At 41.1% G+C, this 27,456-nt stretch overlaps 5 protein-coding genes across 10 annotated transcripts; 2 read left to right on the forward strand and 3 right to left on the reverse strand.

The window, feature by feature from the left end:
* The first annotated feature begins 178 nt into the window (after window positions 1–178).
* LOC129583744 (alpha-1,6-mannosyl-glycoprotein 2-beta-N-acetylglucosaminyltransferase-like) lies at window positions 179–4,919 on the forward strand. Of its 3 annotated transcripts, none has more exons than XM_055475690.1 (5): window positions 179–507; window positions 778–1,294; window positions 2,099–2,272; window positions 2,523–2,720; window positions 3,929–4,919. In XM_055475690.1, exons 2-5 carry the CDS (start codon window positions 983–985, stop codon window positions 4,589–4,591), a joined length of 1,347 nt encoding a protein of 448 aa, XP_055331665.1. In that variant the 5' UTR covers window positions 179–507; window positions 778–982; the 3' UTR covers window positions 4,592–4,919. The 3 variants fall into 3 exon arrangements, with proteins under 3 accessions (XP_055331665.1, XP_055331666.1, XP_055331664.1); XM_055475691.1 differs by lacking the exon at window positions 179–507 and adding an exon at window positions 525–730 and having other exon boundaries at window positions 949–1,294; XM_055475689.1 differs by lacking the exon at window positions 179–507 and having other exon boundaries at window positions 525–1,294.
* A 1,488-nt stretch (window positions 4,920–6,407) lies between these two features.
* Window positions 6,408–14,896, forward strand: LOC129583743 (epithelial splicing regulatory protein 1-like). The gene is given in 12 exon segments (XM_055475688.1): window positions 6,408–6,934; window positions 10,345–10,726; window positions 11,299–11,445; window positions 11,623–11,734; window positions 11,737–11,838; window positions 12,006–12,153; window positions 12,219–12,326; window positions 12,551–12,726; window positions 12,808–13,379; window positions 13,525–13,729; window positions 13,791–14,089; window positions 14,243–14,896. Coding segments are annotated over 12 exon segments (2,739 nt in total). The 5' UTR covers window positions 6,408–6,608; the 3' UTR covers window positions 14,405–14,896.
* On the reverse strand, window positions 14,748–17,367 carry LOC129583745 (L-xylulose reductase-like). Its single transcript, XM_055475692.1, has 7 exons — window positions 17,131–17,367; window positions 16,906–17,003; window positions 16,119–16,273; window positions 15,965–16,007; window positions 15,489–15,653; window positions 15,281–15,398; window positions 14,748–15,094 (listed from the first exon to the last, which is right to left on the reverse strand). Exons 1-7 carry the CDS (start codon window positions 17,219–17,221, stop codon window positions 14,991–14,993), a joined length of 774 nt encoding a protein of 257 aa, XP_055331667.1. The 5' UTR covers window positions 17,222–17,367; the 3' UTR covers window positions 14,748–14,990.
* Window positions 17,368–17,752: 385 nt separating this feature from the next.
* LOC129583617 (uncharacterized) lies at window positions 17,753–20,872 on the reverse strand. 4 transcript variants are annotated; one of them, XM_055475494.1, is made up of 4 exons: window positions 20,642–20,872; window positions 20,359–20,509; window positions 19,370–19,954; window positions 17,753–18,920 (listed from the first exon to the last, which is right to left on the reverse strand). In XM_055475494.1, the coding sequence occupies exons 3-4, from the start codon at window positions 19,907–19,909 to the stop codon at window positions 18,093–18,095; spliced, it is 1,368 nt and encodes a 455-aa protein (XP_055331469.1). In that variant the 5' UTR covers window positions 19,910–19,954; window positions 20,359–20,509; window positions 20,642–20,872; the 3' UTR covers window positions 17,753–18,092. The 4 variants fall into 4 exon arrangements, with proteins under 4 accessions (XP_055331469.1, XP_055331468.1, XP_055331467.1 ...); XM_055475493.1 differs by adding an exon at window positions 20,191–20,248 and having other exon boundaries at window positions 20,359–20,872; XM_055475492.1 differs by lacking the exons at window positions 20,359–20,509; window positions 20,642–20,872 and adding an exon at window positions 20,291–20,344.
* Window positions 20,873–24,000: 3,128 nt separating this feature from the next.
* On the reverse strand, window positions 24,001–26,772 carry LOC129583606 (endoribonuclease YbeY-like). The gene is made up of 4 exons (XM_055475469.1): window positions 26,549–26,772; window positions 25,507–25,769; window positions 25,151–25,432; window positions 24,001–24,448 (listed from the first exon to the last, which is right to left on the reverse strand). Exons 2-4 carry the CDS (start codon window positions 25,612–25,614, stop codon window positions 24,275–24,277), a joined length of 564 nt encoding a protein of 187 aa, XP_055331444.1. The 5' UTR covers window positions 25,615–25,769; window positions 26,549–26,772; the 3' UTR covers window positions 24,001–24,274.
* Between the last annotated feature and the right edge of the window lie 684 nt (window positions 26,773–27,456).

A 27,456-nucleotide genomic window follows, 5' to 3' on the forward strand; every position in this document is an offset into this window, starting at 1 on the left:
AATGTATGTATTTCGCTCAAAGTTCTACGCGGGTATACCATGACTCTGGCGACGACGATAAGTACAGTACGATATTTCGCTTCCTGATAAATTTTCATCTGTTGATATTGATAAACGAGATAATTAGTATAAATTATGCCTACATAATTTTGGTACTCGCAGCTAACTCGCTCATTAGCTACTGCGTGGATTAAAGAGTGAAATTCGCTTTGAATTGAATTTCGGCAAATATCTGATGCTTTACAGACAGATTACAGTCGTAAAATGATAGATAATAGGTAGTTAGGTACCCACAGTAAGTACAGTTATTGGAAAGTTTTTGCAGGCTATGGGACAAAAAAAGCAATGTTCGCTTGCCGGTTTACGAGCAGTGTTCGCCAAGGACGATGCTGCGCGCGAGGCGATCAACCCATTTCACGACCGTGTCGCATGATAGCCATTCGATTTCGACTGCCGAAAAACAGCCACAACAGCTAGGAGTGTGGGTGCGCTCCGTGCAATGCACACGTTAGTTGTTTGTTTGCCAGTTGAATCTGAGTTGATTATAGATTATTAAGACAAATAAAAATGTTCTGTAAAAGTACTAAGATTTCCATTATTTTCTTCTTTTACGCTACTTTGTTTAAGTGAAAGTATTTTTTGTACTGCGAGCTTACCAGCTTCGTGAAGAGGCTTCGCGAATCGCGGCGATTTACACCACGTTATATCTCATTGAGCTATCCTCGGCATGGTAAATGTTATTGGTACTTATTACTGGTGTGTTTTGGTGGTTTTTAGTGTCGGGTAATGCGGGATCGTTTGCATGGTTCTTGCGTTAATCTTATCTATTTTTACGGACTCGATATCGACTGCGAGAGCGGTACATTTCATGTAGCGGCTCACGGCCGTTTGAGTCGTCAGTCGATAAGACAATAGTATTGACGTGGTATTCCGGACGCTGGATTTCAGGCGCAATGCTGAATCTCCTTCTGAAGGGAATAACATGACCGTCAGACTACTGAATTTCCGCTTTTTGCGGAAGTTTGCTTTCGGAGGGATCGTGATGACGTTTTTGGGATGGCTGTTGTATACCAGCTATTTGTCGACAAACAACAGCACCTTGCACAGAAACTTGGGAGAGTTCTTCGACGTTGGTCCGAAGCAGACCGCGAACATCAGTATGGCTTCTCACTCCGATGAGTTGGCATTAACCTCCCTGTCAGAGATCAGAAAATTACGAGCTCTAAGGAAACTGGTCGGGAATCGCAACGTTCGCGCTTTGGAAAAATTGGGGAAGCTCTCTGCCGAGAGAAAGGTAAACCTAATTGACTTAGATAAGACGGAATTAAATTATTTTAAAAGTTTTTGCGTGGGGCAGGGTATATTTCGGTTGTATAATTGTATTTATGATGACGCGGTATTTATGGCCGAATTCTTGTAAAAACATTGACTAATATAGATATAAACGTTCTGTTGTAACAAAGTACATAGCTGCACCCCACAAAACTTTTCACTTATCCGTGAGTTTGTGAGAACGCGGACGTTTCCAGTTTAAAACCAGTTGTTCTAAACATGAGTTTGTTTGTAGACTTGTAGTTGTTTGCTAACACATTATTATGGACATATTCTAACTTGTAAGCCTGCATAAATGTTGCATACCGCAAACACCTTCCAAACGTAATAAGCACATGCTAGGCGATGTAACTGTTGTCTGATGACATGGTAATTGATCGGTCTTATACAATAATGTCACCACTCACCAGTAACGGAATGTGGTAAATATAATTTTCTTTACAGTGTGCCGGTTTTAAATATTTTGGGATTGAATGGAGTTTTACAGCGATTCGTGATAAAGTTTCTGAAGACAGGTTGCGGTTGGGACGAAGACGCATGCTTGCGAAACAGAACTATAGTACTTACTTTTACTTGCAATACTTGTATTTAAACTTATTTAAATATCTATATAAAGAAATAAGTGCTACCAAGGAAGCCAGAATAACAATTCTGAATCAAGCCTTAGGTTACGACACTATCATACGTGCTACTAAAACATCAGGTGCCTCTTATTGCTGGATGGTGTATGTACCTCCAGTGCTGAAAATCGGACTTATTTTTGTAGAATTTTCGCTATGTGATTGTGGCGCAAATTCACAATCGGTTGGCATATATTCGAGCCCTGCTGGATTCTTTAGCCGGGACTCACAACATATCCGACGCGCTTGTTATCTTCAGCCATGATGTTGTGGATGAACAAATCGATAATTTTGTTTGGGATGCGGATACCACTTTCGAGGTAAGTAGTAGTGCAGCATTCCGCTGATGGAGCATTACGTTGCGTTGTTTCCTTTTTGATGGCAGTACTTAATGTGTGTAATCACTTCACCATTCACCCGGTACATTTTTTCGCTTAATTATGATTTGTGCATTCATGTGTCGTTGACAGTGACACATGAAGATGCTATTTTTTCAATAATTGCTTTTTTTTTAGTGGAGCGGATTTTCGGTAATATCTGCATATGCACTCATATCCAATAATTTTTCAGATTGTCCAGATATACTTTCCTCATTCCCTACAACTGCACCCTAATGAATTTCCTGGCCCGTCTGCCTTGGATTGCCCAGACAGAATTAGTAAAGCTGAAGCGGCCAGTCTGCGTTGCAATAATCACGACCATCCGGATTCCTATGGGCATTATCGGACTGCTAAAGTCACACAAATCAAACATCACTGGTGGTGGAAGGTAAGGGTCTGATTTTTAAGATGATTCCATTGTAGCCACTAGACAGTAGACAGTGCTCTTGATCGGTCGTTGTACCGAAATCTAGAAAAAAGCTGGGGAGTTGCTATTGGTGGCTGTTGACAAGTAATTAAGCTGAGTTACAGTATTGCCTCACTCTGGTAACAAATTTAGGCTTATGTATTAGTTAAACATTTTCTTTGGCATCATTAAGTTACTGATGCCATAGTCAACTAGTATTTTTCACTTATTGATAATTATTATTATTATTATTACATCAAGAGCAGACAACCCGATTAACGGGACTTCGACGTCTGGTCGGTAATATAATAATAAAAAGGTGTTTTTTTGCTGTTAATGTGTAGAGGTAGCCTTAGATATGTTGATTTGCAAAGACCATAAACTTTCACCGTTGCACGTTAAGGGAAGTGGCCTGGTACATGGTACCAAATTCATGCACATACACAAAATCTTTCACTTCCGCGCGCTCCCAAACCATTTTTTATCCTGTTTTGTGACATTCTGTAGCCAAAGGATTTGTATACACTGACGTGAAAACCGTTTGCGCGCGCAACATCCGGTTCGGGAGTTATGGCTGTAAGAAAATTCCAAAAAGTTTAAATGCATTCAGGTGTACTAAAAGTCTCATTATGGACCGATCTCTATCAAATTTTGCACGAAAATGCACATAAACACGAAGTACGTTTTTACACCGATCCACTGTTCTAACATGTTTTTCAAATTTTAAAATGAATTTAAAAAATTTTAAAATTCATTTTAAAATTTGAAAAAAATCATGGAAGTCTGGATCGATGTAAAAACGATCTTCATGGCCATGTGCATTTACGTGCCAAATTTGAAAGAGATCGGTCCATAATGAGACTTTTGGTACACCTGAATGCATTTAGACTTTTTGGAATTTTCTAACAGCCATAACTCCCGAACCGTATGTTGCGCGCACAAACGGTTTTCAGACCAGTTTATACAAATCACCTGGCTACAGAATATCATAAACCGAAACAAAAAAGTGTTTTGGATTGCGCGAAAGTGAAAGTTTCCGTGTATGTACACGAATTTGGTACCATGTACCGGGCCACTTCCCTTAAAGTACCGTTTATTGATAGGTAAATTGATAATTGACTGCATTGTTGATATTTGGTAATCGATGAGGAATGTTTTTAGTCAAGAGTGAGCCTTACTGTTCTTTGCAGTTTCACGTCCTCTTTAATCACGTTCCTTGGGCTCAGAATGGATTACCAGTGATATTTCTGGAAGAGGATCATTACGTGCTCCCAGATGCACTCTCCATTCTGGACCGGCTTCTCGCAATGAGAGACACTGCCTGCGCGCCGAAATGTCCGGTGCTGTCAATTGGGCACCACAAAACGAAGCTGACCGAAGAACCCAATGCTTACCGGAAATATTTTGTCGAACAATGGGCCGGTGCTCGCGATAACATTGGCATTGTTTTTGACTTTGACCACTACAAAGCCATTAATAGTTGTGCGTCAATTTTTTGCACTGTTGACGATTACAACTGGGACTGGAGTTTGAATTTTCTAACGGATCGGTGTCTGAAGAAGGAATACAAGATGCTGTTGCCGTTGGCACCTCGTGTGTTGCACATCGGTGATTGTGGCGGTCTTCACCATAGTCAAGGTTGCAATCCACGGGATTCCGTACGAAAAGCTAAGGAGACGGTGAGCGCTGTTGAAACACAACTGTTTCCTGATAAACTGGAAAAGATCACCTCTGAATCGCTGCCTAAGTTAAGGAATCCGAAACCCAACGGGGGATGGGGAGATCCACGGGATATAGAGTTATGTCAGAACGTTTCACAGTCTTTCAGGTTTGGAATGGAGCACGTTAATTGAGGAATTATTTGGCTTGTTGGTGATATGAATATTTATATGGTTTACTGCTCCAGCCATCTTAATGCCATGGCTTTTGATCTCTTTATCAGTTATGTAGCGGAAGGTTTATTAGTTAACAACTTTTCGGTTGCATGCTCAAAACTCGATGTATTTACGGATTGTGGAAATCTACAGTAGTTGATGATATTTCCCGGTAGTTGTTCGTGGAGAGTCATCCTTATGTGTCATTTTGTTGAAACACTTGATTTTAGTTGTGAACTGCGTTAGACAGTGGTTGTTTGCGAAGTTCGGATTCAAAGTACAGTTAAAGTAGTGATTATATTTTGTATTCTATTTATTTGCGCAATGTAAAGTATGAGGATTTACACATTTGCTTCCATTTACTGTAATTTGCTTCCACGTGTGCATCACCAGTACGCCGACGTTAACGATTAGCAAATTGTATTACAATGGAGGATCATAAATGTTACAAAACTAACTTTCCGAGGGCGAAAAGACTTCCAAGGGGAGGGGAACGAGAAAATACTTGCTTTGGAACTTTCCTACCCAAGAAAAGGTCAAGACATCGCTGTATGTATCACTGAATCATGTCATACTCAAGTACAGATCTATAGTATTTTAATTTTTTTTTAGTTGCATTATTTAATATTATGCACATTGCACGCAACTGATGCAAGATGGAATAGAAATTAGAAGGTACTAGTACGAATTTCACTTCTAGATTTAAATTAATCTTATTTAATAGCATGTACTAGTGCAAAATGCAAATTACGTGTATCTGCATACCGCTTACGGTTAGATTAGCCTGAGAATGCTCTGTATAGTTATAAACAACTCGTACATAATGTAACATACTCTTGTTGCTGTTCAGTTTGTTACGACTACCATTATCATTATAAATATGGAATAGCATTTGTTATTAAACCATTGTTCAAAAAGTCCAATAGAGCACATTACAACGTATGTAAATCACTCAAGAAAAGTCAGAATAAGCAAGATCCATAATTTCCACTTGAAAACGCATACGAAGAATAGGTGCCGCTTTAAAAAGCTGTCGAGTCTTTTGTATTTATTCGATATCGCTAGGGTAGCCCATGCCGTTTTTTTGAATTTCGTGAGTAGACAAAATAAGTTTGTAACATTTATTATTGCGTTTATTTATTTATTTGTGTTTTTTTGAAGTTTTTCAGGTATGTACAGTAAATGGTAGTAACAGAATCGCTGAATTCGTATGACTGTGATAGGACGATGAATATGTGCAAATATACTTCTACTGCAGTTGCAGAATATCATCAGTAATTAGATTTTCATTGGTGATGAAGTTGTAACGAGTAACTGTGGCCTGTTTCAAGTGTAGCAATTTCCTACTCTAGACTCTTGAACCAAAAAAACAGCGTAAAAATGCTGTTAAAATATACTCGCAAATTATTATTTTTTTTTTAAACACTGTTTTTTTACTACGACATCTTACCAGTTAATGAAAGTTATCTGTTCACCTATCAGCTACAGCCATACCGGTACACTGAACAACACTACTGTACCGTATTATGTTTTAATATTCATTTAACTGTAAGATTTAATTGTTTTTAGAGGTATTTAATAAAATTGTAAGTTACCGTGCAGTTACTTACATTATCTATATATGATCCTTATACAATATCTATAGGTGTGCACCTATGCTTCAGCGCGCTAGAATTTCGGTCCTGAAGGCGTGTCCTTCTTATAACCGTAAATACTGAACTGCCTGGCAATCTGGTTAGTCATGGCGCTTTTTGATAAGGCCAGGTGCACTCTTGTTGCCTTGATCAGCTCTTATTCAGTTATTCTGACACATTTATTATGTGACGGACTAGTTTAAAACACATGGCGGTTGTCGGTTTATAATGATGACGATTTCAGAATTATTCAAAATCTTCTTTGTGGACGTGGTTATCCTTTATGAAGCTTGATCGGTGATTTACACTATAAGGATTTGGAAAGCAGGACCATTAACGCGACACCCACAGCTTCGTTTAATATGGATGTAGGTGCATACCTTCAGGTGCGAATGCAACAGCAGGCACTACAGCGCGGACTCCAGGCCAGTCATCCCCATCGCCTTGTACCTTTTTCCCCATGCACACCGAACATCATATCGGATGGATTGATGAAGCCTAACAATGTGTTCACAAGCCAAATCAGCGCGTCCTCTCCGATTACGACATTGAGAAATGTTCGGAATGTGTACCAGAATGGAATGAAGCGTTCTTTTCCACCCGAAGAAGGATTGCAAGCTAGCGCCTATGCCAGCGGAGAGGGCTCTCCTCCAAAACGCCCTGGAAATGCTGTAAATGGGAATGAGAGGTAAGCCGTACGATTGTTTACTGTTTCTGAGTTGGACCTTGTGCGGTAGCGAAGCAGGAAGACAACAACCACTTGTTGCATCTCAGATAACCGATACACGGTGTCATTCAGCGTGGGATCAACACGCTTTATAACACTGGTTTGTTATGGTGAAATAACACTTGTATTTGATCTCGGCGGTTATAATAATCTTGTGGTTAAACGCTAGTTAATAGCCAGCATGATATTTTGAAATAATATTTGTGCTAACTGATCATTTCACGCAGCAGTTAGCCTGAGTTAGGCTAAAAAGGCGCTTGAGGCCAGACACGTCTTGCTGTGGGTACGATTGTAAATTTTTATCACCCAGCGCGTCTCGGTTCTTTGACAATTTAATTGAGTTTAAAATGACACCATTGCACCTTTTGACTTGCCGATTAAGTTTCACACACCGATATATTATGAGTTTCGTTTGCTCGTTTGGATTTGCACGCATATCCATCCTTCATTTTCTCGGATTGGATTTTCCCAGTATAACATTCTAATTGTTAGATGCCCTAAGCTGATCTGATGATTTTATAGAAGTTAATAAATTGCTTGATCATAGATGAATGACCACTGTTAGATGCCTTGCGAGCATTTTCGGTTGGGTTAAAGTTGAATTTGTTTTCCCGTATCTTATTTGCGAACGTCGCCATCCCCATTTGCGTTGGAAAACCGCGAAAATTTTGTTAACCCAGGTGTAAGCCTGTAAATAAATTCAAATAATCTAATCTCAAAACTCAAAAGCGTCGTTTTTCAAGTGGATATCGACAGCTTGAAGAGCTTTGCGTTCGCAGTTTCACCGGTGCCTGCTGTGTATACCTGCAGTCGTGATACCTGTGTACTGGTATACTCTTAGATATAATTTTTTTACGATTTGGTAACTCCTGTACTAGTACTGGAGGCGCTGAAACTGCAGGAATTTCGCTGCGTTTCGTATTGATTGTTTGTTTCCTTTTGTGAGACCTTGTGACTTGGTTTTAGTGAAGCCGTTTATCTGTATAACTGTCAAAAGACTGGATCAGGAGAACAGAAAGTGCTGTATTCGGGCACCACACATAATTTGAATCTAAATAGATAATAAATACGGGTAGCTGACAAAATTTAATAATGTGTGGCATGCCGTGTTTTGTTTTGTAAAAGAATCAGAAATGAAAGAAAGCGGCTGCAGCGGTGACAGAGTAAATTCTGTTTGCGTATAAGTTTTCAAATCACGCATACGCGGACATCATAGAGAAAGTAAACAACGCTTCCTTCTCTCTGTTTATTTCATGATGGAATCCGAAATGGGCAAGAAACGGGCTGAAAAAATCAAGTTTTCTTTCGGTTTTTGTTGTTAATTACGGGTGATGTATATTTTACAATAATTTTGGCTTGCAGTCGACAAAATGTTTGGCACTGTAACTAATTTTGCCATTTTAACTTCTTGATACGTGCCACATTGGTATATGTTTCGATTTTGAATATGCTTACCCGAGTAGATGCCGGCTGCAAGACCAGTAATTAATAAATATGACTATGATATCCCATAGTGGAAGCTATAACATGAAACAGTTTACGCAGCGATTTGTTTTGTACATGAGAATCAAAGAGGTTAGAACCTGTAATATTAATTGTGGGATTGTTATGCGACCGGCCTTTATTATGTACTGGGATTCTATGAAAAGCGATGAACAACAACGAATTGTGAATTCTGGTTGGATGGCCTGTTGTTTGTGCTGGTAGTCGTTTAATTACCGTACTGTACTGACTAACTTCTAAAAGACTATTAGGGCATCGTCCATTAGCCCTATCAAGGTATCGGCCCTATTATCCTGGTGCTTGTTACTCTCTCTCGGTTTTAGTAGATTTCCGAGGAAATTTTTGTTCAAAGAAAGTCGTTTTCTCTTTTGTCATTTTTGGTGTAAAGCTCAACTTCAAAACATGAGCATCCTGCAACTTGGCGGGGAACAGTATTAGTTGACGGCCGTACCTTTCTAGTTCCAGCTTCCCGTTTTACCTTTGCACCGAATAATGTTATAATCGTGTGTTATGCCCTTTCAGCCACCCTTTATTATATTTGCGAAACATCAGTGAATTTATCATTAGAATCATTAATAACTTCGTCAGTCCATCGATGTGGGCGTCCATCTTTCCGCTAAAGTGTTTTTCAAAAATAATTTGACATGGTCTTTGTAGTTGGTCACACTACTGGAAGCGCGCATGCATTGACAGTGTAAGTCAGAGTCTAATACGACGTAGATGATTACATAACAAAAGTTCTGTATAAATTTGTGAAAAAACCCTTTTGCTTCTTTGGATAAGTTAGTGATGCCTGGCTACAGGCCATATCTTTTCATCCAGTTTCCCTTTAAACGAAAAGTTTGAAATTGGTGGATTCTTTTTCTGTTGTTCTGGAAGATGCTGATTACGCAACCTTTTTGGCGTATGTGCCCGTATTCTCGTCCGTTGGCAAAGTTTGTACCAGATTTTAGTGTTACAGTACTACATTGTATCACATAGACATTTTATTAATTAATTATGTCTTCGTTTAAACTTTTGCGTTTTTTTTTCCTTTAAACTTATTTTTGAAACGTTTTTAGGATCGCATTTGATATTAAGCAAATACGAAATAGGTATGCCATATTTAAAAGTGAATTTACGTTACTCCACCGACGTGTTCGACGGCACAGGCATTCCGTATTCGTGAAGTGAAAGTAGTGTGTAAGGATTTCATACAGATTTGGACAGTAGTATTGAAAATATACGTATAGATATATTTTATGATTTAAGTAAGTACGCGATGAACGTTCGAGTGCTTTGCGGCTGCGCAACAACTTCCCTGTGTTCGGTGTTACCGTCGTACGCACACATGATTCATAATGGTTATACCGGTGTCGTTTGATACCGCGATCGCACTTTAAACTTTTCCTGAAGGTTAAAATGCATGGTTAGTAAAGTACGACTTACACTCAGATAAGTAAGTATTTACAGAAACTGGCCCGGCAAGTTAACTATTGTATTTGGCTGCCAGTGACTACTGGCTGACTGGCGGGTAAAATCTATCTCGGTACCAAATCAACATTCAACCAAGAAAACGTGAATCTTACCGAGAGATAAGAGCTAATGGTAGACACGGTGTTTGGTGTTAGTTTAGGTTTTGGTGCAGTGCATACATATATATTATTGTGTAACGTGGTGTCTGGGGTTCTGCTTTGTGGTTTCTGGCTGTTGCAGCTTGGTTTCTCCTTTCTGGGGTATTCTGTTTGTTGGCTAATTTGGTTTGGTGGCTCAGTGAATTTTTTTTGCATTAGCATTCCATGTTTATAATTACCAACCATAATTTCCGCCCATATTCAAATTTACTGTGTATTTAAAACAATATCACTTCATTCTCCGTCCCTGCATAGATCGAGTGATCTGCGTTCCTGTCAATACAAACCTTTGCCAATGGCCGTCCAGGATATTGTACAGGAGGAAGGACAGCGTCCTGTCAACGGGCACACTCATCAGAATGGTGTACACACCAACGGGAATGCCAGTAATGGAAACGGGACCACCTTGCCCGATGTGTATGTGGCATTGTATGGATGCAGTGGGTACGGGGAGCTGGCAATAAAAGTCAATTCTGGAATGGCGACTGGTTCGTCCGTGAGCTCTCTGGGTGGTAATGCAGCTGTTAATGGTGGTGGATCATGTGGTGTAGCGGATAATCAGGCTTATCAGTTATGGGATGAGGACGCTTCCTTAATGCTAATTGCTTGGGCGGTGGTGGATGCTAAGACAGAAAAGGTAGGGGGTGGTGGCCACATCTTTATTCGGTTTGACAGCTGTAGCATGTTCTGTGTTTACATGGTCATTCTTCTCTGGATGTTTCCTATTTGATTTTATTCATTTTATTGAATTCCTTGTTTATGAGTTTTGCTGCGCACAGGTTGTTCAACAGGTGGCTGAGTATAAGTTTATCACATCCTTTCATTTCTAAGATGCATTTAATTTTTGCATGTAAATGACTGTGATCAGTAGTTGCGTAAATAATTCTGAACTGCTTTATTTTGTATATGAAGTACATCCTTTTCCTGAACGGTACACATTAGCTTAAACCGGCTACTGAATTCGAAAAAGCTTTTCTTTTGATACGAGGTTGTTTACCATTTGAACACATCGTTTGAATAACAAGCTTTCGAACATCTTGGCATGCCCAAAAGTATTTCGTAATCGCTGGCTTTGTCAAGCAGTGAAAATTTGCTGTGAACAGCATTTAGTGAAGCATATACAGATTATAAGAAAACAGACATGGCAGATCCATTATTATAAGCAAACGGGATTCTGGAAGGAACTAATGGAATTTGTGTTTGTTGCAGATCGTGAGTGTGGAAGAACGTGTCTTAAGACCCGCGGACGAACATGCGGACGCGCAGAGCATACTTTCACAGTTCTCTTCGGACTCTGGTCTGAATTTGCATTCGGTACTGAAAAGCCCGTATACATTGGATGGCGTATTGCAAGAGGTATGCTTTACTCTACGCATGCGCGCAAACCGATAGAATTGCGCCTTTTTTGATATGCTGCTGCGAAGTTAAACAATTGGCGTTTCATTAAGGTTGATTGGTCTCTTAGAAATTCTGGAACGACGTTTGATTCAGTTTCCCGTCGTTCTATTGCTCAGCTCATTGTCTGTAATTTAGATTCAAGGGACGGTTGCGCATTATTCGGACCGTAGCAAAGATGTAATCCTGGTGACCTTGGGTCCAGAATTACTCCGTCAACAGCTACTCCCAGAATGCTCGCGTCGCGGATTCCACTGCCTGACTATTTTTATTCCTATGTGGACTTGCTGGGTACCGCCGACATTAGTTCATCGTCCCCTTCATTATCCAAGCGTCTGGCGGATTTACTCGATAGTAGGTGTCTGTAAATGCGAAATGTTTGATGGGTAATTGAGAAACTATCTTGAGTACAGTCTTAACTAGTGGTGTCCGCTTAATTTTCAAATATATGCGTGGATTGCGCTGTCGGTTGTGCTTGACCTGGCTAATGTGGTCTTTCTGGTCTGCTCGCCACACTATAGATAACCGGTTGGGGTCAGATAGTGCTGCTGAGTACGGCAAACGGCATGTGGCGGATATGGCCACGCTGATCCAGTTCATGCTCCACAGCGGACACCATCTCTATTCCGATGTGCAGCACGTTGCACAGCGCTATGAACCGGGGTTAAGGTTAGTGGCATTGTTCGAAGAGATAGGTACCCATGATCATTGTTGCATTGAACGCAATGTTTCAGTAACGTGGAAGAAGTTTCCGATGACGTTGTTGTCCGGGCAAGAGGACTGCCATGGCAGGCCTCCGATATGGATGTCGCCAGGTTCTTCTTCGGTCTCGACATCCCAAGGTGAGCGCATTGAAGTCTGCAGTATTAATTCATTTATGTTTTATAGATTCATTTTTGAGCCTACGAACTATCGAAGGGTCTCTTTCACTTTATTGTATCCTTGTTCGTTTGTTGCTTTCCTTGTTTGGTTTATATTTTTGTCACTGAACGTTTGATTTTCAAAAACTTTGTCTTATTGGCATGCTAGTGGAATTAACCATGAATTTTGTCGTTGCTTTGTACAGAGGCGGCATTGCATTGTGCCTAAGTTCCCATGGTCGTCGAAATGGCGAAGCGATAGTGGTGTTTACTAATGCTCAACAACGTGATCTCGCCCTACAGCGTCATAAGCAGCATATGGCCAACCGTTACATTGAAGTATATCGAGCCTTGGCCGAGGATTTTCAGCAGGTGGCCGGAGGTAATGTTGGCGCAGAGCAGAATGTTTGCCTTAATTGCTGTTATGAAATCTCTTTACTATGTTGTTCGCCATCTGTTCTAGTGTGTAACACGGAAGCCGAGCGTTTCCTCAAGCGCAAAGGCGAACTGATTGTCCGTATGCGTGGTCTGCCGTACGAAGCCACCCCGAAGGAAGTGGTAGACTTTTTTGCCGATGGCGATGAGCCCGTGAATGTGGTGGATGCGGAAGAGGGTGTACTGTTCGTTAAACGGGCCGATGGACGAGCCGCTGGTGATGCTTTTGTGTTGTTCCGGACGGAGGAGGATGGACAGAAAGCGCTGGCGAAACACCGTGAGCGTATCGGTAGTCGGTATATTGAGCTGTTCCGGAGTACGACGGCGGAAGTGCAACAGGTGTTGAATAAAAGTCAGGATATGCGCAGCGAAAACCAAGCCCCTTTGATATCGACACCACCCATGTCTGGACTGATGTCTCCAGTGGCACATGGCCTCGTGCTGCCTTCTTCGGCCCTACTGGGACGGAGTGGGGTGCGGAATTGTATTCGATTACGGGGATTGCCATTTGAGGCAACTGTAGAGGATATTTTGGATTTCTTGGGAGATAAAGCGGGACATATTGTTATGCAAGGCGTTCATATGGTGTACAACGCACAGGTATACCTCACATGTAGTTAACCTAGAGTATGTTAACAGACTGCAGTGATCTGTGTTTTTCACTTTATTGCAGGATACTACAGTTCTGTATTTGGTGTAGGTCATGAAATCCTTTTGGTTAACACAGAACACCGTCTGTTAATAGGGCCAACCGTCTGGGGAAGCTTTCATTCAAATGGACAGTGAGACAGCAGCCAATTTAACGTGCCAGGAACGCCACAATCGTTTCATGAATATGCAAAAGTATAACAAAAAGAATCGCTATATCGAAGTCTATCAGTGCAGCGCGGATGAAATGAATGGTAGTGGTAGTTTGGGATTACCATCTTTCCGGCCTGTTATCCCTCACGGTACGTCGGCGTGTTTCTCTTCTAGTTAGATTGGTTTCTCGAATATTCTGTTGTTTTGCAGGATTAGCGGGCTTGACCGGATTCCAGCCAAATTTTCCCTTTAATCCAAACCTTCAGTTGATGATGTCGCAACTTAGTCCTGGCTTCCGCCCGCAGTTATCCAATTTGTATCCACTTCCTTATTGGACATACCCTAGCCCTCCCCTGTCGCCCACAAACGGGTTTTCTAATGGATCGGTTTTGTCAGGATTACCAGGGAATTCTGTGGCCGGTTTGTCCAATGGTGTGTCGTTTGTACATTTGCGGAATCTTCCTTACAGTGCTTCAGTGGGCGATGTTAGTGCATTCCTTAAGGGCCAGGTAAGAATCCTTAAGACGGTTTTCGAGTGTTTCTGTTAATGTGGTGCTTGCATCATTGTGTTTCTGAATTATTCGCAGTTGAGTGTTAAAAGTAGTAAAAGCTCCAGTGGAATTTCGTGCGTTATTATCTTCCGGTGGTTTTATTGCTTTCAGATTTCCCCGGAATCGATTCAACTTAACAGACAAGCGGATGGCCGGCAAAATGGTGAAGCGTTTGTTATGTTTGGTTCACGGGAGGAAGCTGAACGTATTATCCGAGAATGCAATCGTCAGAATCTGGGCAATCGGCGTGTGGATATGACCCTCCTTGCTTGATAAACATATTTGATGTCGGAAGTGCAATGCAAATTCATGAAACCCTCCACGCTTTCAGAATTGATTTTAATTTTTTGTTACTGTGTTATAGTTTTATTAGAAGTATAGTACCGCTATTTGTAGCATGGTTGCAAATTAGCAATGGATTGGGACCAAGGGGAACCGACTTGCTTGCTGCAGTCGGTGGTGGTGGCTTTTAGCGTAGACACGGGAATGTAGTAAGCATTTTTCTCTTGTTTATATTTTCATATGATCATGGTAATCTCTCGCTGCTTTTATCCTTTTACGGCTGCCAGAATGTGCCTTATTCGTGTTCACACTTTTTACAAAAGGTGAACTAGTAGACGCTTTTTCGCGTGACTTTTTGTTTTTATTAACAAGATTTTTAGAAGCGTATATTAGTATTTTTATTTTCCATCACACTTTGTGTTAAGTATATGAACGAATGTCATCGGAGATTAACATTTTAAATAAAACTGGAACAATCAGCAATTTGTTTCTTCTGCTTACGACTCGTTGCTTTTACGATCGATTTACCGCCATCGTTTTATCCAGCGATGCTGACTGATAGTTCAGATAATAAGAATTAAGTCGCCAAAAGCCCTCCGTCCAGCGGAAGACTGATACCGGTAATGAATTTGGACTGATTCGATAACAGGAACAATACAGCGTCCACACAGTCGTCCACTTCTGCAACAACGAAAACGTCTTTGCGGTTTGAATTTTGTACACGTTTAAACTCTAAAAAATTATTGTTGTCGCATGACTTCGGCAGTTTTTCGCAATAAGACTGAAACTGTCGAGCGATTTCTTAGTCGGTGTCCGACTCGGTAACAGCCTATATACGTGGAGGAGGAAAGCACTAGCAGTACTTACCCCCAAACTTGTGCACAGGAATACGAGCCAGCAGCGGACCTGCTTTTTCAGGATCTGACCACCCTTGTCGTCCCATATCAGTCAGAATCACCGTCGGACTGAGTCCGTTAACGCGAATCTAAACAGTAATGAAGGATGCAATACAAAGGTCGTGCGCAGTGTATGCGTTCAGTATGGATGACCGATGATACAACTCATTGTTTCATACATTGTGCGGTCCCAATTCTAAAGCCATGCTCCGAGTCAGCGCATCCAGTGCGCCTTTGGAGGCGCAATAAGCCGCATGATTCGGAATAGCGATCTGACCGGCAACGCTCGATAGGTTGACAATAGATCCAGCATATTTTCGCTCTACCATGGATTTAGCCACAATCTGTATGTCCAGTAAAACCAAATCATAATAACCAGTAAACCCTGCCAGGAAAAGTTTGGGAAAGGAAACAGTTTAGTAGGCTAACAACTACAAGTACCTTTTAACTTTAAATTTTTAATTTAACTATAGCCTGATAACGAACGAATGAACGTTTGTTGGTATTCTCAAGTTATTGGTTTCTCAAGTTCAAGTGCAAATGGCGTTTGGCTTGTACAAGACTGCAAGCATCAATAAAAATTAAAAACCATTTATGGATTCAACGATTTATATCCGAAAATCGGCGAACGAACATCTGTGTTCACTGTATTTACCCGGGAAACGTTAAAGACAGCCTTGAGATTCACTCCCAAAATGCTGAAACGAAAAAGACACAACATTTAAGCGTAGTCGCGTACAATCGTACACAACTATTACTACATCCGGAATTTCCTAAAACGTTCGTTTAACTTTTAGTAATTTATGTACCGTTCGTAGGTCTCTTCCGTGGAGTCGATAAAAGATTCCGGTATGAACACGCCCGCATTGTTGACTAACATATCGATGGGCAGAATGGACTCCACTGCCCTTTCCGTTGCAGCCCAACCGTTCAGGTCAACGGGCACGGGTCGGATATTCGGACACTAAAATCCAATAATAAAATCCAATAATATTGGATTTTAGTGTGCCCTGGCGGTGCTACAGTATGCCTACAACTACAGTATGCCCTGGCAGGCTGGCGGTGCAGGTTAAACTGCACCGCCAGGGTATACTGTACTCGTAGTTTTTTTATTTTTATGAAATGAAATACATTACGATGGACTTGCGTTTTTTACACTTGCGTTTTTCAGGGCAGAAACATATGCGTGAAAAATTTTTATCACCTTCTTCTATCGGTAATAACATGCTTAGAAAGCATCAACCCCTACTTCAGACTGTTAAAATACAGATTTTAATGAACGTAAACCCGGCTCTAGAATAATCCAGACAACAATGCCGGCATTTGCCAGTTTTCGCTAAGTGTGTTATCAACGGATAGGAAAAATAGTTTTCGGATAAATAATATTATAATATTACTGCTGCATACGAATAATTATTCGTATGCAGCATCAGTTTTTCTAATTCGAACCCATTACTGTCATATTATCGATTGGTACTCAGAGCTCGTACAGAGTCTACAGTACAGACCACCGTGGTACGTATAGAAGCTACCTTAAACTGTGTGTAATATGTTCGTAATTACAGTCATAATATATAGCGCGTTATGCGAACTTACTTCTTGTTTCAGTGTCTGCAGGTTTTCCGAAGAGACACTTATTGCGAAAACTTCCGCTCCTAAGCCAGCCAGCCTAATTGCAATACCTTTTCCAATACCTGCATGTGCAATTTGTCGTAACTTTTATTAACATTTTTCGTTTCAGTTAAGCGAAAATGGTAAGGAAAATGGCGAAAATAAGACAGTAATACTTGGCACGGTCATTGCGTTTTGTAAGAACTGTACCTCTTCCTGCCCCTGTAACAAGCACTCGTTTCCCTTTGAAAAAATCCGTGTCCACTGCCATGATGGTTTCCACAAAAGAGTGCTCGAGCATGCAATATCCTGCCCGTAATCACGATTCACACGTTGTGCAATAAAAATAATCATCAGTAATTTATTTGCTGTACTGGCTCAAGATTCATGATTCCTCATAAAAGTGGAATGAGTGATTATAAACCATCTATCGCTTGGAAATAGTTCAGTGCAACACAACATCTGTGGAGAATTTAAAAGCCCTACGGGCGTCCGTATTCCAAAGTTCACAAACCGTATTTCTGCACATTCAGCCTAGTTAAACCTTTGAAGACGGTTATGTTTCCTTATCCGGCCTGCCAACTTGCGATACATTCTACGATAACGCCACGCACTTACAAAATTTATACTTCTATACCAGATTGTAGATATATTTTGCAGGTTTTCAGAGGAAAAAAAATTATTTTCAAAACATTTTTGCCATTTAGTGCGAAATTTCCAGATGTGGGTGCATATGGAACATATTCGGGAAACATAAATTATTAATTTCTAATTAAGGACTGCAGTTTTTTAGCCATAAAACTGGAATGTTATCTTAATTTGATTTAATGATTGTTTTACATACGGTGCCACTGAACCCGGGATGTAACGCTATCCCATGAATACTCCGTCAGTAATTGAGAAGCATAACGGCCGCACAGTGCACTGCCAACTACGCATAGTAACGTTTAACAGGGATTCAAAGATCAGAAATTTATGCGAGTAACTACTCGAAAAACGGTAATCGAAGGAAGCAAGATGATAAAACCGAAAAAATTACAGAAAATATCAAGATTCTGAATCTCGGGAAACAGAATAATAAAACGAAAATGTCAACATAATATAAAATTAAAATCCCAATATTTTTGTTCCATCAATAAGTTTCTTTCACAAACGAATCAGAAGCAGACAAGCTATGCAGCAGCAGAAGTGGACTCGTTATTTTCCCCGATCGGTGTGTATTCCTCTCCCAGCTCGGCTTCATCAAATTCCACGAAACTGACGAACCCATCCCCGGACGTAACGACCAGCACTCGACCATCTGACGACCATGCCAAATCCGTCACATCTTGCACGTGCAGATTCCCCATCACAGCGAACGGTCTAGCCATTTCTGTATCATAAAGATGAATCTCCAACGGGTATTCTGTAACCACAGCGAAAATGTATCGGCACTTTAGCCCGGAAACTATAACCGGGTTCGACTGCTTTGGCCCTGACACAGTCGACACGTCCATCCCTTGATCCGACCCCGTGGCATCCAGTTTATCACCGCCCATAATAACGTCCTCGTCCACTTTGCCGTTTACGAGAGTGTCGTTCAGACCGCTACCCGCGGCCGTTTCGCTGTTCCGCAAAGCAAAACGCTTGGGACAAAATTTCACACAAACCGTCGGGCCGTTACTGGGCAGCACCGCCACGGGTCGGCTGAATTTATTGGCGCCAAACCGAAACACATAGGAACAAGGAGTGTCCTTGTAGATTCCTGCTGGAACAATCAGTAACTGCCCATCAGAGGAGAAATCCGCTCGCCGCCGGAAAGAAGCGGCGAACTCATCGTAAAACATCCAATCTCCATTCATATCCTTAGAAATATCGTAAACCGGCTTCAGACGGTACTCCCCATCGGTACATAATGGCTCGAAAACACGCATACGACGGTCCGTTGACAAAGTGATAACGTATTTGGAATTCGGATCCCAGGCACATCCCAGTACTGGACCATCTCCGTGAATTAATTCCTGTAAATCGAATACCGGCATGCGTACAAAGTGCAACAATTCAGTCTTATATATTTCGAAGTCTTTTTAAACTGCCAAAAAGTCAAATAATTGTAGTGGATAACCAAGGAACTATGCAAATAGTATGTACCACGGAAAATTTCGCCAATACAGTTCCCCATAAAATTTAGGAAGATTAGTAAACACTTAACACAAACACATTAGGTTAACATTACGCAATAAATAATAAAAACGCAAGATACTCGAAAAGCATCGTCAACAGTCAACTGAGTTATTCTTTGTAATTATATACATAAAGAGAAAGCTGATGAGTACTTCGGTTAAAATAATTAACCAGTATGTGAAATCTGATTTTATTCCAAAATAAGTTTATAGGAACTATTGAAATGGTTAATATCCCTGGCACAAAACCCGAGGAATGGCATTAAAAAATATCAATACCTCTGTACCTTCGATATGCCTTTGGTCGAAATATCCACAACGACCGCTTGCAGCGAACTATCCAGCGACGCAGCTACATAGAAGCGGCCATCGGGTGACCAGGCCAGCCCCGTAATGTCCAGCTTCTGTCGTTGTATTGCGCCCATGGTCTGTGGTCTCCATTCCTCCGACATTTCAATCTGCGCATCCTGCTGCCCCATAATCTTCCGCCATCCCTTCTCGTGCGGGATTTTCTTCCAAATCACAATGGTCCCCGTACCATCGCCGGCCAATACACTGTCATCCTGTGGACTACTGCGCACATTGTACACGTCATACAGGTGCTGTTCCCAACCGAATTCAGCACGAAATTCCACCTTGGGCTCGCCAGTATCACTGGCGAATCCGGGAACAATCTCCCAACTGCAGATGGACTCCCCGCACGTGAGCATGCACAGAGGATCTGCTAGTGTGACAGGCTGGTTGTGGGGTGCGAAAGTGACGCTGTAGACGGGCTTAGACCGCTCCCGCGCGCCATGCCAGTGCAGTAATGGTTTGAATATCCTCATCGTATCGCCAATATCATAAAAAACAGCCACCTGATTATCCACGCTCTACAAATAAAAAAAAACTTCTCAAGTTCTCAGTACTTCTATGAATATCAACGTGGACAAATTATTACCTAAGATTACTTTCAGTCGAACAGTATTGTACGTAACTTATTGACTGTAATTAAGTGCTGTGATTCAGTTATACAAAATCCTGCTGCTTGCAAATCAGTAACAGAAGAACAAACAAATTACAAATGGGATATTTTTCGTGCTGAAAAACAACAAGTTACGCGTAATACCTAGTAGGCTGCCGCTGCCCTATCTTTTTCAGTTGTCTCTAGCTAACTAAACGTCTCCCTGCAACATCTTGGTGTTAAAAAACATAACTATCGCACGTACCGTAGGGTTCATACACAAAAACGCATTGAAGAGCGAAGACTTATCAGGAGCGAACAAGGAGTACGTACCTAAACCAGAATTTGGTTGAATGGTGCCTCGTACTGACTCGTACAGATCCCGAATTGTGCTGTTTTTCACATTGGCACACAGCAAATCTCTGCACTTTTGAAATATTACTTCCCAGCTTCAGCGTGTCGCAACATGCGCTCGCGAAGTAACCTGTGTACCACAGGATAATACACACTGTTAAAGTTAGTGGTGGAGTCCCAGATTTCGTCAAAAATTTTTCCAGAGACTGAGAAGAGTAAGTAAAAAATTCTGCAAGCCCGTGCACTGTGTGATATCTCTCACATATAATAAAGCTGGCAATGTTCAATGCTCCTTCTGTCCTCGAACTGCTGGAAAGAAGCTAGACGCAACAATCTGGAAAGTGAAAACAGCATAAACGTATTGCTACAATACGCACTTGTTACTGTTACAATTGTTAAACAAAAAGCCATTTACAATTATTTTAGACTGAAAACTTATCACAAGTTTGAGCGCTTTATTTTTCTCGCGGAAAAGTGATTACACTGAAGTGCGGAGTGGGGACTGATAAGCCGCCGAAAACGATTTGTGTTTAGTTAACGAGGCAAATGCGTTAATGCTGGACTTTTATACCCGTTCCGCTAAAATAAGTACAGTACGCTTTTGCCTAAAGACAGAATTTCCGTTAAAATTGTGTCCTGATGTTCTTCCTGATGGTCTTTTTACGAGTATAAAGGGGCAATGCCAGAAAATTCATATGGTCAAAATGATAAATCATGAATTTTTCAGAATTAATAAATTTCATAGACGAAAAATTAAGTATGAGTAAGTACTCGAAAGAAAAGTTGGATATCAGGTAAAAACTGAAATCGCTAGCCCCAGTGCTAATAATACAAGTTAGTATATAATATTACCACGACTTACGAGTACAAAAAACGACCTTACATTGTTTTTTTTTTGCTTTTCAGCGTAACCAGGTTTTGTACGAGTAAGTCTAAGTCATATTAAATCAGTTTACACTTGCAGCAAGTTTGCCTTGTGTCTGCTCCAGGGTAGGTAAGTGGGAAATTAGATTTATCATTATTCTAGCAGAAATGTCCGTATAATCTCGTACATGACCGCTGCCTGCACGTTTTGGCACTAAACAGTTATCGTCTTCGGTCTGTTTGTGGAAACCATCTGTCTTTGCATCTGGAACCATAGTCTGGACAATATCATCCTACCAATAAAGACCAATAAAGAAATAAATCTGTGTCACGGTACGTTTATAAGCAAATTACTAATCGTCTGTTGCGTCATTCCTGCCGGGCCAAGAAACAGCCATCGGCCCAGTCGGCGACGAAAATGACGCTTATTAAATATCATAACCTTATTGGCGCTCCAGCAACGTGTGTAGTTGTATCGAGTCGACGCAAATGTTAGATAACATATGGGAAATAAGCTAATATTAATTTCCATATCAGACGCTTGATTAAAGTCCAGGTACACTTCCGGCTGTGGTTAATCCTCTTCCCTGCGTCATATTCTTAGCCACGCATTTATAAACTGGCGCCGCCATGCTCTGTAAACTAACAACAAAAATTTTCCGCATGTCGAAAAATTTTATACGGCTTAACTTGCGAGAGCTGTGACAATCTTGCGTATTTCAAGCAGTATTTTCCACGTGTTTGTCGTAGACATCTTATGGTTAGCTAATAGCTTCGATACAGTAACCTCGTTATTATGGACCTTGCAATCTTGAGCTAATTAAGCCTATCCAGTCTGCTTAATATGCTTGTTATTTGGGACAGCTTCTTTTATTTCCTGCGTTATTAATCCCAACACGTAACGAGATTCCCATGCTAACGATCAGATTGTCACTACGTTGATGCTTTGGAATAAACATATCGCCGTATGAATTACCGGTTAAGGTGATTATGTGCGGTGCTCTTGTTGTTCTCGGTGAAAGCAGTGATCTGTTTCACAACACTGAACCGTTTTCGCGGTTTAGAAAGTCCAATAAGATTTAGACTGTGATCGCTGTTTCTCGGAAAAAGCACACGATTCCCTTTCTTGCTGCACGACCAACTAGTTCCGCCAAGCCTTTGCTCGAATCTCACAATCCTTGTAGGATACCGATAGTGAAAGGTCAATTGCAACACGCCATTCGACTTCACCGCTTTGACACTCAGTTATTCGATTGCAAGTTATATCGGCTCCAAAAGCAAATATAATACTGATGTCTATTACCAGACTTTCACGACAGTATGCAACAAACGCTTTATGTGTTTTTTTCAATCGGTGTATTATGGAGTCTAGTAGAAGGAAAACCGTTCCGAGATTGGTTGACTGGATCTCACACCGGCGACAAGAAAGGTCAGTGCCATGCAAGACAGTTACTTAAACAATTAAACATGACGATACGATTATTTGTTTGCACTAATGTTAATCAGATTATCAAGCAAGTACATCGAATAACAATCCCTCTAAAATATTTACACAAAACTAGCAAATTTGAGTAACTTGCAGCTCGCAGTAAGTCGATTAACAAAATGCAATTTCAAAATGGTTATCACCGTCATTTTCACTTTTACGGTTTCACCTATACTTCAAAGTATGTGGTAGTCACAAAACCCTGATAAACGTTTTTTTGCGAGTTAACATGCAAATGTCGGTAGTTTTTATAAACAGCTAAATCAATATTATGAATATGCAATAGAAGTATTGCCAATTATCAACAATAATTATGCATTCTTTCACTACTTTTATACATGCAGGTTTCTTTGATATGGAAGATTTTGACGGTCTCCTGGACCGAAGTACTCGTCATGCGGCCGGCGGTGTGAGCAGTATGGAGCTTATTGAACTCCCATGGATTGCCTGCAAGGACAGGTCCCGGGCGAGTGGATACTGCGCTAACGAAGGGAAATGTGAAGAGAGATTCGTGCCAATGCGCAGACAAGGCCAAAAGCATTACAAAGTGGAGGAGCTATTTCGCTGTGTGTGCAAAGATGGATTTACCGGTGTTCGTTGCGAAATAACGTCGATTATCTAAATTAATTTCTGATATCTCACGATACAATAATTCGCTTCTAATTAAAGGATAAGCAAATGCGCAGAGCTGTGCATTATCCAGGTACTCAGTTCCGGAATTCAGGAGAAAACATAATTGTCTTGTCCCGTTTCGTGTACAGACTTAGCTTTCCCGGAGACCTTTGCCATGCGGGCTCATGTAACCAATTATTTTATTAAATTACCGGCTAGTTTACGTAACTTGGGTTTCTTCGTCATGTTTTCGTCACATTATATCTGAGAATGTTATCGGTTTCTAATGGCTTGTGATAGTTGTTTCTAGTCTTTTCTGGATGACCCCAAAAGATGTTTGCTGCAATTTCGAAATGTGAGCGCTAATTCAGTTTTGATGATAAATTTGAAGCGCAAAAATTATCGCAGTTTTGCACTGTAGGTGGAAACACTGGAAAGTAAAAAGAAAGGCTATTATTTTGTAAATTAATAGCAAACGAAGAGTTTTTTGTTCCTTACCGGTTAGGAAAAGCATAATCAGTTTGTTGATAGGTAAGCGAAATATGAGGTAAGTACTCAAATCTCGGTGCACATATACGGAACACCGAAAATACCGAGCCGCCGATTTCAGTACTTACTTATTTCGTATACGAGTACAGTGGTGTACCGAAGTTGACAGCTCGTGGAATAAGTTTTTATCATCGTAATTGTAAGCCCGAAAATTTAGATTGTTATACTAAACATTTACCTCTTTTAAATAAAATAATACAAAAACATGAACTTTGGAAATGCCGCACGCTTCACATTGTCACGAGTGCGAGTCCAACACCAGTAAGACGGTGAGCACTCTTCGCCGCCGTAACACAGAGCAGCAACAAACGCAAAAATTTGCCTCCATAAACAAAAACACAGTTTCGGATTCATGGAAACAAGGATAGTTCTCAAGCGGGTTAGTTAAGTTTTCCTGTTATCAAAAATTGCCTCCTTGACTTTTCTGGTGTTCCTCCCGGAAACCTGATCGAACTGTGCCAAAATACCAAATTCGAACAGATACATCTTCTTAAAATCTTCCAGAGATGTTTCGTGATCGTATCCAAGAAGATGGGCGAACCCATGTGTGGTCAAAACCTGCAAGCAGAACAGAATTACGCATTGATACTATTATAGCGATGTACCATGTCACCGTTTGCAACACGACTAGATCGTAAACAAACAACGAAATCTTACAAACGATAACGGACAGACAGATATACCCTACAAACCACGCACAAGCTTCAGACAAAATTTGTGGCATGGGCAGGGTTGGGGCTTTCTGTTAAGCTCACCTTACTATCATCACAACATGTACGCACTTCAGACTAAAGATAGTACCTTTTGCCAAGCATCTGAAACTTGAAACTTTCGGAATCTCGTTTAAATCACAATCAAATGCACGGTCGCTGAGTAATCTAAACGTCCACTTTGAACAAACACCCGCCACAATATAATATTGATGTAGAACGCGCGCCAGCGCGCCCCCCCCCCCCTCGCGACGGCCCTGATGATGTATTGCAACGTTCAGAAAACTGTGCAAAAATAGCAATTCTATAGTCAGTGAAGAATGCTGCGAAACAAAAAACATTCTCAAAGGCACACTAAAACAGTCGATATTCTACGGTATTTTCTAAATTATACAAATCCAAATACACAGAATTCTGAAAAGTGTACAGGCTTCTACAGATATTATGAACAAGCACAGCGCCTCAGTTCTCACGATTAAATTCTAGCAGTTTTAAAGATAAACAAAACACAGGGCTGTTTTTTAACAAAAATGCGAATGCAAAATCTTACCACGAGTTCGTCTTCTAATGGAAAGCCTGTTCTCCGGCAGCGATCGCGGATGTAGGGAATACCCAGATAGATGTCTCCTAGATCATTAGCCATAGCTTCTATTGAGGGATCTTCTTTAGCAGCCTCCTTTCGAGCGAGGGCCATGTTCTCCTCGCTGCTGGGGTCCATTGGTTCCGAAACGTTGTAGAACGGAAATGACAGCACGTCAGTAGCTTCGTCTGTATTGCGAAAACGTTTGTTCAGAGCGCGAATGGTCGAGTTGTCCACGCATGACACCGATATCTATAACAGCCATAAATCTTAGCTGCCCAAGAGAACTGATCGAATTACGGCTAAAAATGCGCAAAAAAACCAACGTCGAACTGACGGATTTTCATAAGGGACCGGATGAGCTCCACGTCTCTTCGCATCTTGTTCACGTTGAACCGAACGATCGTTTGGATGTTACGGAACAGGAGTGACATTCAGGGAACACCGAGACGGTCCGAGAGATTATCCAAAGAACCAAATTTCGATGCAACAGAAGCAACAGTAATCTTGTAAGTCCAAGATGCCGAGTGGTAAGTTAAAACTAACCATAAAGACATCGATTCGGGCTTTTATTTTACCCAAAGATTTGCTAAAAATAAGGGTAAGACCATAGAAAAGGAAAAACTATTTTCCTTTTCTATGGTAAGACCAGTGTAAATTTTCTGAATATACAATGAACTTAAAAAAAGCATCAAATCACTACCTACGTTAGGATATGCTATCAAGTATCAAGTCGCCAGCGCATCCGCCAGATTACGACAGTGTGAATGTTTTCGTGAAGCCGTCGCCTTGGCGGTAGGGACCTTGAAATAAAATATAACGTACTGTACATGTACAGTTATTCATTTTCAGTATGGCGGGAAATGGGCCCAAGGTTTCGCTCCTTTTTATGCAGCACGTCCCCTCTGTATGTTGTTCAATACGTTTGCATATTGCTTAGCCAGCTTATGTAACTTGGTTTCTTATGTTTCCTGGGTTTAAAACATGCAATTCCCGACCTCGTGCGTTGGGTCCCGGTCCTAGGTTCATACGAAGTTTTGTATATGTATAGCCTCCCCGGCCCCGTTTGTGCTCGCTACACGATCGTTTGAAAACATACCATCGGATCGGGGGCCGGCGGCTCTTCTCAAGCTAAAAATAAGTGAAATTTCCTGTTTAAGCCGGCCTGCAAGCGTGCTCCCCTCGGGCCCCTTCGTGGTAAAAAAATCGTGGACTGAGCGCCCTCCGCTCAGGCTCGTGGCACGGCAACAACAGTAATACTTTAATGTACTTAGTTTCATTAATGAAACTAAGTACATATCTTAATAGGGTTTATAGTAAAAATTTGATTAAACTACTTAAACGATTTTCAACTCTTTGCAAACACACCTCACCTCGTTCCTACACCGCAGTTAAAACAACGCGCGACGACTAATTCCATGGTATGGTACTTACAAAGTTTGGGTATGTACTTAAAAAAATTGGTACGTACTTAAATAACTTTACAGTTCAGCGAAAATTTCAAAAAGAGCATTTTTTGTTGCATCATAATAATGTATTTTATATGTGCATCATGTCAACATGATTAAGCACGACGTAGTAAGCCGGCTGCCGTGCGTTTTCAATGGTGACCTTTGTAAGTAGATCCCGTAGATCATGCTGTTACTCGTACAGAGGGTTATTCAGCCAAGTGTGGTCACTTTTTGGAAAATTTCTGCTTAGCCGCTGCAGGCTCATTTTACTTTTTTAAAAATTTTATCAAATAGCCACAACATTCAATCACATTTTGAATTCAACCGAGCCAAGATTTCGTTATCCTGTAGCCCAGGAAAAAATTCAGTTTATCCCCACCATGTTGGCAACAGTTGACCAGTTCAGCTATAGGAAATGGATTCCCTTTACTCAAAATTAATTTAAAATTTGGGTTTTCGCCATAATCGACTGGAAACCTGTCATGGGTTTCGAACAAACCTTTTTCAGAAGGAATTACCAGTTTTTTTCGATCAGGAAGCAACATCCTTGTTTTCTCAGCAGTGCTCCCGGGAGCACATCTCTGGTTCTGGATGACTTCTTCCTCTCTGCCAGGCTTAATCCGTGGAGCGTCTTTTTCGACCAATGAACATTGTAAATTGTGAAGGAAGACCTGCGTTACAACTTTAGTTTGTGGAGGAACGAAAAGGATAGCCATAGCTCCGTGAGTAACAATTCGCACATTGAGCATGGCTCTTGCGAGTGTCTTCCTGTTTTCGCGTTTTTTCCAGCCGTCCTACCGCAAGAACGCGCAAGAATATGGAATC

The sequence above is a fragment of the Paramacrobiotus metropolitanus genome, unplaced genomic scaffold (assembly GCF_019649055.1).
Source record: "Paramacrobiotus metropolitanus isolate TYO unplaced genomic scaffold, Prichtersi_v1.0 Parri_scaffold0000011, whole genome shotgun sequence".
NCBI lineage: Eukaryota > Metazoa > Tardigrada > Eutardigrada > Parachela > Macrobiotidae > Paramacrobiotus > Paramacrobiotus metropolitanus.

What these genes read in the sequence shown, in the direction of transcription:
- LOC129583744 (XM_055475690.1), top strand. Translation starts at nt 983, where the DNA reads ATGACCGTCAGACTACTGAATTTCCGCTTTTTGCGGAAGTTTGCTTTC. An exon ending in ATGCGGATACCACTTTCGAG is followed by an intron (nt 2,273 to 2,522) that starts GTAAGTAGTAGT and finishes ATAATTTTTCAG; the next exon opens with ATTGTCCAGATATACTTTCC. An exon ending in AACATCACTGGTGGTGGAAG is followed by an intron (nt 2,721 to 3,928) that starts GTAAGGGTCTGA and finishes TGTTCTTTGCAG; the next exon opens with TTTCACGTCCTCTTTAATCA.
- LOC129583745 (XM_055475692.1), bottom strand. Translation starts at nt 17,221, where the DNA reads ATGCTCGAGCACTCTTTTGTGGAAACCATCATGGCAGTGGACACGGAT. An exon ending in ACGGAAGAGACCTACGAACG is followed by an intron (nt 16,008 to 16,118) that starts GTACATAAATTA and finishes TTTTCGTTTCAG; the next exon opens with CATTTTGGGAGTGAATCTCA. An exon ending in TCCTGTGCACAAGTTTGGGG is followed by an intron (nt 15,095 to 15,280) that starts GTAAGTACTGCT and finishes TCGTTGTTGCAG; the next exon opens with AAGTGGACGACTGTGTGGAC.
- LOC129583617 (XM_055475492.1), bottom strand. An exon ending in CGACCAAAGGCATATCGAAG is followed by an intron (nt 18,921 to 19,369) that starts GTACAGAGGTAT and finishes TTCGATTTACAG; the next exon opens with GAATTAATTCACGGAGATGG.
- LOC129583606 (XM_055475469.1), bottom strand. Translation starts at nt 25,614, where the DNA reads ATGTCACTCCTGTTCCGTAACATCCAAACGATCGTTCGGTTCAACGTG. An exon ending in TGAAAATCCGTCAGTTCGAC is followed by an intron (nt 25,433 to 25,506) that starts GTTGGTTTTTTT and finishes TGGCTGTTATAG; the next exon opens with ATATCGGTGTCATGCGTGGA. An exon ending in CATTAGAAGACGAACTCGTG is followed by an intron (nt 24,449 to 25,150) that starts GTAAGATTTTGC and finishes TTCTGCTTGCAG; the next exon opens with GTTTTGACCACACATGGGTT.